The sequence below is a fragment of the Phyllobates terribilis genome, unplaced genomic scaffold (assembly GCF_046119375.1).
Source record: "Phyllobates terribilis strain yellow unplaced genomic scaffold, ASM4611937v1 Scaffold_10__3_contigs__length_209671492, whole genome shotgun sequence".
Taxonomy (NCBI): domain Eukaryota; kingdom Metazoa; phylum Chordata; class Amphibia; order Anura; family Dendrobatidae; genus Phyllobates; species Phyllobates terribilis.
Window position 1 is genome coordinate 207801378 of NW_027362770.1, and position 11515 is coordinate 207812892.

Sequence of the window (11515 nt, forward strand, 5' to 3'; positions counted from 1 at the left end):
GGCTGACCTCCATGCGGCTAGGGTGTGAAGGGAGGACCGGGGAGCAGCGCTGCGGGTCGGGATACTTCTGCTGCGAGCAGTCGCTCATCTCCCGGCTTCTCGCAGTGGAAGTAGCCGCACAGGCAGCGCCGCTCCCCGGTCCTCACCAATACGATTCCGCTCCCCACCAATACGATTCGCTGATTGGTCGCGCTCTCCGGGCGCGACCAATCAGTGATCTTGGCGCAAAAGTTAAACACCGCTGTGGTGATTGGTTGCAGCCGCTGCCCGCGACCAATCACCGATTTGGGCGCCACATTTAAATGGCGGCCGCGACCAATCACCGATCTTGGCGCCACATTTAAAAACTGCTGTGCTGATTGGTCGCGGACGCTGCCCGCGACCAATCAGCGATTTTGGCGCCACATTTAAACACTGCTGTGCTGATTGGTCGCGGACGCTGCCCGCGACCAATCTGCGATCTTGGCGCCACATTTAAACACTGCTGTGCTGATTGGTTGTGAGCAGCGTCCACATCAGCGAATTTGGCGCCAAATTTAAACCCCGCTCTGCTAATTGGTCGCGGATGCCGGCCACAACTAATCAGAAGTATTGGCGCCCAATTTTAAACTCGCTCTCCAGTACTCAGTAACACGGTTCACTGATTAGTCGCGCCCAGCCGGCCACGATCAATCAGCGACTGCCGCAGCACGTCCGCTAATTGGCGCCGGATTTTAAACACTCAGGCCACCGTCGGGAGATCAGCGGCGATGCAGCCGAGATATGAGCGGTGCCAGCCGCTCATCTCCTGGCTGCACGCAACACAAGTACCCCGACCGGTGGCCTCGCTCCCTGGTCCTCCCTTCACACTTGCCATCGGGAGATCAGCGGCACTAGCCTCTGATCTCCCGACGGTAGCCGCATGGAAGTCAGCGGCGATGCAGCCTGGAGATGACCGGCGCTAGCCGTTCATCTCGCGGCTACTCACACCGAAAGTACCCGCACATCAACGTCACTCCCCGTTCTCAGTAACACCGGTCGCTGATTGGCCGCAGCCGCCGCCCGCAACCAATCAACGATTTTGGCGCCAAATTTAAACCCCGCTTTGCTGACTGGTCGCAGTCGCTGGCCGAGACCAATCAGCAGTATTGGCGCCAAATTTAAACCCCGCTCTGCTGATTGGTCGCGGTTGCCGGCCGTGACTAATCAGCATTGTTGGCGCCAAATTGCCGGCCGCAACTAATCAGCATTATTGCCGCCAAATTTAAACACCGCTTTGCTGAATGGTCCCGGCCGTGACCAATCACCATTATTGGCGCCAAATTTAAACACCGCTCTGCTGATTGGTCGCGGCCAGCGAACGTGACCAATCAGCATTATTGGCGCCAAATTAAAACCCCACTCTGCTGATTAGTCGCAAAAGCCGGCCGTGACCAATCTGCGATATTGCCGCCAAATTTAAACACCGCTCTGCTGAATGGTCGCGGCCGTGACCAATCACCATTATTGGCGCCAAATTTCAACACCGCTTTGCTGATTGGTCGCGGTTGCCGGCCGCGACCAATCAGCGATTTTTGCGCACAATTTAAACACCGCTCTGCTGCTTGCGCCTGGTCGGCCACATACGTATTGTAGAATACCCGATGCGTTAGAATCGGGCCACCATCTAGTGAAGTCATATTCCTTTAAGAAATTCCTTTGTGTTCCATACTCTTCCTCTTGCTTCATTCGGTTTGTTACGTCTGCAATAGGTTGATCTCTGTATATTAAGTGGTGCCCACCGTGCAATATATTTATTCTGGGGCAACGGGCCAGGGTGCAGAGGGGTAACATTTAAAATGGAATGAGGTAAACTTTTATAGTAACTGGGGGTACACTTGGATAATTTTTGGGGTGAATTTTTCATACTCAAAATATTTGTTCAAGCAGAAAACACAAAAATACAAAGAACATAAAACTATAACTTCAGTAGAGATTAGTAGTAAAAAGCTCAATAATCTCTGTCCCCTCAATGCCCCCTGTGCACCCGGCTATGCCCCCTGTGCACCCGGCTATGCCCCCTGTGCACCCGGCTATACCCCATCAGCACCCGGCAATGCCCCCTGTGCACCCGGCTATACCCCATCAGCACCCGGCTATACCCCATCAGCACCCGGCTATACCCCATCAGCACCCGGCAATGCCCCCTGTGCACCCGGCTATACCCCATCAGCACCCGGCAATGCCCCCTGTGCACCCGGCTATACCCCATCAGCACCCGGCTATACCCCATCAGCACCCGGCTATACCCCATCAGCACCCGGCAATGCCCCCTGTGCAGCCGGCTATGCCCCCTGTGCACCCGACAATGCCCCATCAGCACCCGGCTATACCCCATCAGCACCCGGCAATACCCCATCAGCACCCGGCAATACCCCATCAGCACCCGGCTATACCCCATCAGCACCCGGCTATGCCCCCTCAGCACCCGGCTATGCCCCCTGTGCACCCGGCTATACCCCATCAGCACCCGGCTATACCCCATCAGCACCCGGCAATGCCCCCTGTGCACCCGGCTATACCCCATCAGCACCCGGCTATACCCCATCAGCACCCGGCTATACCCCATCAGCACCCGGCAATGCCTCCTGTGCACCCGGCTATGCCCCCTGTGCACCCGACAATGCCCCATCAGCACCCGGCTATACCCCATCAGCACCCGGCTATACCCCATCAGCACCCGGCTATACACCATCAGCACCCGGCTATGCCCCCTCAGCACCCGGCTATGCCCCCTGTGCACCCGGCTATACCCCATCAGCACCCGGCAATGCCCCCTGTGCACCCGGCTATACCCCATCAGCACCCGGCTATACCCCATCAGCACCCGGCTATGCCCCATCAGCACCCGGCAATGCCCCATCAGCACCCGGCAATGCCCCATCAGCACCCGGCTATACCCCCTCAGCACCCGGCTATGCCCCCTGTGCACCCGGCTATGCCCCTTGTGCACCCGACAATGCCCCATCAGCACCCGGCTATACCCCATCAGCACCCGGCTATACCCCATCAGCACCCGGCAATGCCCACTGTGCACCCGGCTATACCCCATCAGCACCCGGCAATGCCCCCTGTGCACCCGGCTATACCCCATCAGCACCCGGCTATACCCCATCAGCACCCGGCTATACCCCATCAGCACCCGGCAATGTCCCCTGTGCACCCGACAATGCCCCATCAGCACCCGGCTATACCCCATCAGCACCCGGCTATGCCCCATCAGCACCCGGCTATGCCCCATCAGCACCCGGCTATGCCCCATCAGCACCCGGCAATGCCCCATCAGCACCCGGCTATACCCCCTCAGCACCCGGCTATACCCCCTCAGCACCCGGCTATGCCCCCTGTGCACCCGGCTATGCCCCCTGTGCACCCGACAATGCCCCATCAGCACCCGGCTATACCCCATCAGCACCCGGCAATGCCCCCTCAGCACCCGGCTATGCCCCCTCAGCACCCGGCTATGCCCCCTCAGCACCCGGCTATACCCCCTCAGCACCCGGCTATACCCCCTCAGCATCCGGCTATACCCCCTCAGCACCCAGCTATACCCCCTCAGCACCCGGCTATACCCCCTCAGCACCCGGTTATACCCCCTCAGCACCCGGCTATGCCCCCTCAGCATCCGGCTATACCCCCTCAGCACCCGGCTATGCCCCCTCAGCACCCGGCTATACCCCCTCAGCACCCGGCTATACCCCATCAGCACCCGGCTATGACCCCTCAGCACCCAGCTATGCCCCCTCAGCACCCGGCTATACCCCATCAGCACCCGGCAATGCCCCCTCAGCACCCGGCTATGCCCCCTGAGCCCACTCCCCGCACGCCGGATGATGGGAGTAGTCTTACCCGTAGCAGGAGGAGCAGGCACAGGAGCACAGGAGGCATTGAGCTGCCGGCATCCATGGAAGAGAAATGTCAGCAGACAATAGCCGGAGCCCAGATGTGAGCAGCTGTCAGTCATCACATGGGAGCATCACATGGGGGCGTCGGGGGTCTGTGCAGCTGAGGACGGGGGGCTGCAGGGATTATCCCAGTCTCAGATGCTACAGAGAAATGTCTACAAAAAGCCACATTCCAGCAGCAGAAGACATGAATGTGAGAATCCAGATCAGCGCCTCCTCCCCCGCCCTCCAGACATGACTGAGGAGCAGAGACCCCCCCGTAATGACATCATTGTGCCAGGCGGAGGCAGCAAAGCAGCACGCCTGCCAATCACTATGCACAGTGTAAGGTGCACCGCCCGCCAATCACCCTGCACTGTGTACGGTGCACCGCCCGCCAATCACCCTGCACTGTGTACGGTGCACCGCCTGCCAATCACCCTGCACTGTGTACGGTGCACCGCCCGCCAATCACCCTGCACTGTGTACGGTGCACCGCCTGCCAATCACCCTGCACTGTTTACGGTGCACCGCCTGCCAATCACCCTGCACTGTGTACGGTGCACCGCCTGCCAATCACCCTGCACTGTGTACGGTGCACCGCCTGCCAATCACTATGCACAGTGTACGGTGCACCGCCCGCCAATCACCCTGCACTGTGTACGGTGCACCGCCTGCCAATCACCCTGCACTGTGTACGGTGCACCGCCTGCCAATCACCCTGCACTGTGTACGGTACACCGCCCGCCAATCACCCTGCACTGTATAGAGTACACCGCCTGCCAATCACTATGCACAGTGTACGGTGCACTGCCTGCCAATCACCCTGCACTGTACATAGTACACCGCCCGCCAATCACCCTGCACTGTACATAGTACACCGCCCGCCAATCACCCTGCACTGTATATATAGTGCACCACCTGCCAATCACCCTGCACTGTATATAGTACACCGCCCGCCAATCACCCTGCACTGTATATAGTACACCGCCTGCCAATCACCCTGCACTGTATATAGTACACCGCCCGCCAAGCACCCTGCACTGTGTACGGTACACCGCCCGCCAATCACCCTGCACTGTGTACGGTGCACAGCCCGCCAATCACCCTGCACTGTATATAGTACACCGCCCGCTAATCACCCTGCACTGTATATAGTACACCGCCCGCCAATCACCCTGCACTGTATATAGTACAAAGCCCGCCAATCACCCTGCACTGTATATAGTACACCGCCTGCCAATCACCCTGCACTGTATACAGTACACCGCCCGCCAATCACCCTGCACTGTATATAGTACACCGCCCGCCAATCACTCTGCACTGTGTAGGGTGCATCACCAGCCAATCACCCTGCACTGTATATAGTACACCGCCCGCCAATCACCCTGCACTGTATATAGCACACCGCCCGCCAATCACCCTGCACTGTATATAGTACACCGCCCGCCAATCACCCTGCACTGTATATAGTAAACCGCCCGCCAATCACCCTGCACTGTGTACAGTACACCGCCCGCCAATCACCCTGCACTGTATACAGTACACCGCCTGCCAATCACCCTGCACTGTATATAGTACACCGCCCGCCAATCACCCTGCACTGTGTACAGTACACTGCCCGCCAATCACCCTGCACTGTATATAGTACACCGCCCGCCAATCACCCTGCACTGTGTACAGTGCACCGCCCGCCAATCACCCTGCATTGTATATAGTACACCGCCCGCCAATCACCCTGCACTGTATATAGTACACCGCCCGCCAATCACCCTGCACTGTGTACAGTGCACCGCCCGCCAATCACCCTGCACTGTATATAGTACACCGCCCGCCAATCACCCTGCACTGTGTACAGTACACTGCCCGCCAATCACCCTGCACTGTATATAGTACACCGCCCGCCAATCACCCTGCACTGTATATAGTACACCATCCGCCAATCACCCTGCACTGTGTACGGTGCACCGCCTGCAAATCACCCTGCACTGTATATAGTACACTGCCCGCCAATCACCCTGCACTGTATATAGTACACCGCCCGCCAATCACCCTGCACTGTATATAGTACACCGCCTGCCAATCACCCTGCACTGTATATAGTACACCGCCCGCCAATCACCCTGCACTGTGTACGGTGCATCACCAGCCAATCACCCTGCACTGTATATAGTACACCGCCCGCCAATCACCCTGCACTGTATATAGTACACCGCCCGCCAATCACCCTGCACTGTATATAGTACACCGCCCGCCAATCACCCTGCACTGTATATAGTACACTGCCCGCCAATCACCCTTCACTGTGTACGGTGCACCGCCCGGCATCCATCACCCTGCACTGTATATAGTACACCCCCCGCCAATCACCCTGCACTGTATATAGTACACCGGCTGCCAATCACCCTGCACTGTGTACTGTGCACCGCCTGCCAATCACCCTGCACTGTATATAATACACCGCCTGCCAATCACTATGCACTTTATATAGTACACCGCCCGCCAATCACCCTGCACTGTGTACGGTACACCGCCCGCCAATCACCCTGCACTGTATATAGTACACCATCCGCCAATCACCCTGCACTGTGTACGGTGCACCGCCCGCCAATCACCGTGCACTGTGTACGGTGCACCACCCGCCAATCACCCTGCACTGTATATAGTACACCGCCCGCCAATCACCCTGCACTGTATATAGTACACTGCCCGCCAATCACCCTGCACTGAATATAGTACACCGCCCGCCAATCACCCTGCACTGTATATAGTACACCGCCCGCCAATCACCCTGCACTGTGTACAGTGCACCGCCCGGCAATCACCCTGCACTGTATATAGTACACCATCCGCCAATCACCCTGCACTGTGTACGGTGCACCGCCCGCCAATCACCCTGCACTGTGTACGGTGCACCGCCCGCCAATCACCCTGCACTGTATATAGTACACCGCCCACCAATCACCCTGCACTGTATATAGTACACTGCCCGCCAATCACCCTGCACTGTATATAGTACACCGCCCGCCAATCACCCTGCACTGTATATAGTACACCGCCCGCCAATCACCCTGCACTGTATATAGTACACCGCCCGCCAATCACCCTGCACTGTATATAGTACACCGCCTGCCAATCACCCTGCACTGTATATAGTACACCGCCCGCCAATAACCCTGCACTGTATATAGTACACCGCCCACCAATCACCCTGCACTGTATATAGTACACCGCCTGCCAATCACCCTGCACTGTATATAGTACACCGCCCGCCAATAACCCTGCACTGTATATAGTACACCGCCCGCCAATCACCCTGCATTGTATATAGTACACCGCCCGCCAATCACTCTGCACTGTATACAGTACACCGCCTGCCAATCACCCTGCACTGTATATAGTACACCGCCAGCCAATCACCCTTCACTGTATATAGTACACCGCCTGCCTATCACCCTGCACTGTATATAGTACACCGCCCGCCAATCACCCTGCAATGTATATAGTACACCACCCGCCAATCACCCTGCACTGTATATAGTACACCACCCGCCAATCACCCTGCACTGTATATAGTACACCACCCGCCAATCACCCTGCACTGTATATAGTACACCACCCGCCAATCACCATGCACTGTGTACGGTGCACCGCCTGCCTATCACCCTGCACTGTATATAGTACACCGCCCGCCAATCACCCTGCACTGTATATAGTACACCGCCCGCCAATCACCCTGCACTGTATATAGTACACCGCCCACCAATCACCCTGCACTGTGTACGGTGCACCGCCTGCCAATCACCCTGCACTGTGTACGGTGCACTGCCTGCCAATCACCCTGCACTGTATATAGTACACCGCCCGCCAATCACCCTGCACTGTATATAGTACACCATCCGCCAATCACCCTGCACTGTGTACGGTGCACCGCCCGCCAATCACCCTGCACTGTGTACGGTGCACCGCCCGCCAGTCACCCTGCACTGTATATAGTACACCGCCCACCAATCACCCTGCACTGTATATAGTACACTGCCCGCCAATCACCCTGCACTGTATATAGTACACCGCCCGCCAATCACCCTGCACTGTATATAGTACACCGCCCGCCAATCACCCTGCACTGTATATAGTACACCGCCCGCCAATCACCCTGCACTGTATATAGTACACCGCCCACCAATCACCCTGCACTGTATATAGTACACCGCCTGCCAATCACCCTGCACTGTATATAGTACACCGCCCGCCAATAACCCTGCACTGTATATAGTACACCGCCCGCCAATCACCCTGCACTGTATATAGTACACCGCCCGCCAATAACCCTGCACTGTATATAGTACACCGCCCACCAATCACCCTGCACTGTATATAGTACACCGCCTGCCAATCACCCTGCACTGTATATAGTACACCGCCCGCCAATAACCCTGCACTGTAAATAGTACACCGCCCGCCAATCACCCTGCACTGTATATAGTACACCGCCCGCCAATCACTCTGCACTGTATACAGTACACCGCCTGCCAATCACCCTGCACTGTATATAGTACACCGCCAGCCAATCACCCTTCACTGTATATAGTACACCGCCTGCCTATCACCCTGCACTGTATATAGTACACCGCCCGCCAATCACCCTGCAATGTATATAGTACACCGCCCGCCAATCACCCTGCACTGTATATAGTACACCACCCGCCAATCACCCTGCACTGTATATAGTACACCACCCGCCAATCACCCTGCACTGTATATAGTACACCACCCGCCAATCACCCTGCACTGTATATAGTACACCACCCGCCAATCACCATGCACTGTGTACGGTGCACCGCCTGCCTATCACCCTGCACTGTATATAGTACACCGCCCGCCAATCACCCTGCACTGTATATAGTACACCGCCCGCCAATCACCCTGCACTGTATATAGTACACCGCCCACCAATCACCCTGCACTGTGTACGGTGCACCGCCTGCCAATCACCCTGCACTGTGTACGGTGCACTGCCTGCCAATCACCCTGCACTGTATATAGTACACCGCCCGCCAATCACCCTGCACTGTATATAGTACACCACCCGCCAATCACCCTGCACTGTGTACGGTGCGCCGCCTGCCAATCACCCTGCACTGTATATAGTGCACCGCCTGCCAATCACCCTGCACTGTATATAGTACACCGCCCGCCAATCACCCTGCACTGTATATAGTGCACCGCCTGCCAATCACCCTGAACTGTATATAGTACACCGCCCGCCAATCACCCTGCACTGTATATAGTACACCGCCTGCCAATCACCCTGCACTGTGTACGGTGCGCCGCCTGCCAGTCACCCTGCACTGTATATAGTACACCGCCCACCAATCACCCTGCACTGTATATAGTACACTGCCCGCCAATCACCCTGCACTGTATATAGTACACCGCCCGCCAATCACCCTGCACTGTATATAGTACACCGCCCGCCAATCACCCTGCACTGTATATAGTACACCGCCCGCCAATCACCCTGCACTGTATATAGTACACCGCCTGCCAATCACCCTGCACTGTATATAGTACACCGCCCGCCAATAACCCTGCACTGTATATAGTACACCGCCCACCAATCACCCTGCACTGTATATAGTACACCGCCTGCCAATCACCCTGCACTGTATATAGTACACCGCCCGCCAATAACCCTGCACTGTATATAGTACACCGCCCGCCAATCACCCTGCACTGTATATAGTACACCGCCCGCCAATCACTCTGCACTGTATACAGTACACCGCCTGCCAATCACCCTGCACTGTATATAGTACACCGCCAGCCAATCACCCTTCACTGTATATAGTACACCGCCTGCCTATCACCCTGCACTGTATATAGTACACCGCCCGCCAATCACCCTGCAATGTATATAGTACACCGCCCGCCAATCACCCTGCACTGTATATAGTACACCACCCGCCAATCACCCTGCACTGTATATAGTACACCACCCGCCAATCACCCTGCACTGTATATAGTACACCACCCGCCAATCACCCTGCACTGTATATAGTACACCACCCGCCAATCACCATGCACTGTGTACGGTGCACCGCCTGCCTATCACCCTGCACTGTATATAGTACACCGCCCGCCAATCACCCTGCACTGTATATAGTACACCGCCCGCCAATCACCCTGCACTGTATATAGTACACCGCCCACCAATCACCCTGCACTGTGTACGGTGCACCGCCTGCCAATCACCCTGCACTGTGTACGGTGCACTGCCTGCCAATCACCCTGCACTGTATATAGTACACCGCCCGCCAATCACCCTGCACTGTATATAGTACACCACCCGCCAATCACCCTGCACTGTGTACGGTGCGCCGCCTGCCAATCACCCTGCACTGTATATAGTGCACCGCCTGCCAATCACCCTGCACTGTATATAGTACACCGCCCGCCAATCACCCTGCACTGTATATAGTGCACCGCCTGCCAATCACCCTGAACTGTATATAGTACACCGCCCGCCAATCACCCTGCACTGTATATAGTACACCGCCTGCCAATCACCCTGCACTGTGTACGGTGCGCCGCCTGCCAATCACCCTGCACTGTATATAGTACACCGCCCGCCAATCACCCTGCACTGTGTACGGTGCACCACCCGCCAATCACCCAGCACTGTATATAGTACACCGCCTGCCAATCACCCTGCACTGTATATAGTGCACCGCCTGCCAATCACCCTGCACTGTATATAGTACACTGCCCACCAATCACCCTGCACTGTGTACGGTGCACCGCCCGCCAATCACCCTGCACTGTATATAGTACACCGCCCGCCAATCACCCTGCACTGTATATAGTACACCGCCTGCAAATCACCCTGCACTGTATATAGTGCACCGCCCGCCAATCACCCTGCACTGTATATAGTACACCGCCTGCCAATCACCCTGCACTGTATATAGTACACCGCCCGCCAATCACCCTGCACTGTATATAGTACACCGCCTGCCAATCACCCTGCACTGTATATAGTGCACCGCCCGCCAATCACCCTGCACTGTATATAGTGCACCGCCTGCCAATCACCCTGCACTGTATATAGTACACTGCCCACCAATCACCCTGCACTGTGTACGGTGCACCGCCCGCCAATCACCCTGAACTGTATATAGTACACCGCCCGCCAATCACCCTGCACTGTATATAGTACACCGCCTGCCAATCACCCTGCACTGTATATAGTGCACCGCCCGCCAATCACCCTGCACTGTATATAGTACACCGCCCGCCAATCACCCTGCACTGTATATAGTACACCGCCCGCCAATCACCCTGCACTGTATATAGTGCACCGCCCGCCAATCACCCTGCACTGTATATAGTACACCGCCTGCCAATCACCCTGCACTGTATATAGTACACCGCCTGCCAATCACCCTGCACTGTGTACGGTGCGCCGCCTGCCAATCACCCTGCACTGTATATAGTACACCGCCTGCCAATCACCCTGCACTGTATATAGTACACCGCCTGCCAATCACCCTGCACTGTATATAGTACACCGCCTGCCAATCACCCTGCACTGCATACAGTACACCGCCCGC

General features: G+C 56.5%; 1 protein-coding gene across 2 annotated transcripts in view; it reads right to left on the reverse strand.

Annotated features, from left to right (window-relative positions):
* Positions 1-4184, reverse strand: part of PTPRO (protein tyrosine phosphatase receptor type O) — a 621455-nt gene extending 617271 nt beyond the window's left edge. For both annotated transcript variants that reach the window (XM_073650602.1, XM_073650601.1), the window contains exon 1: positions 3868-4184. In XM_073650602.1, coding sequence (XP_073506703.1) covers positions 3868-3924 — 57 coding nt within the window. In that variant the 5' untranslated portion in view covers positions 3925-4184. The remainder of the gene's footprint in view (positions 1-3867) is intronic.
* Between the last annotated feature and the right edge of the window lie 7331 nt (positions 4185-11515).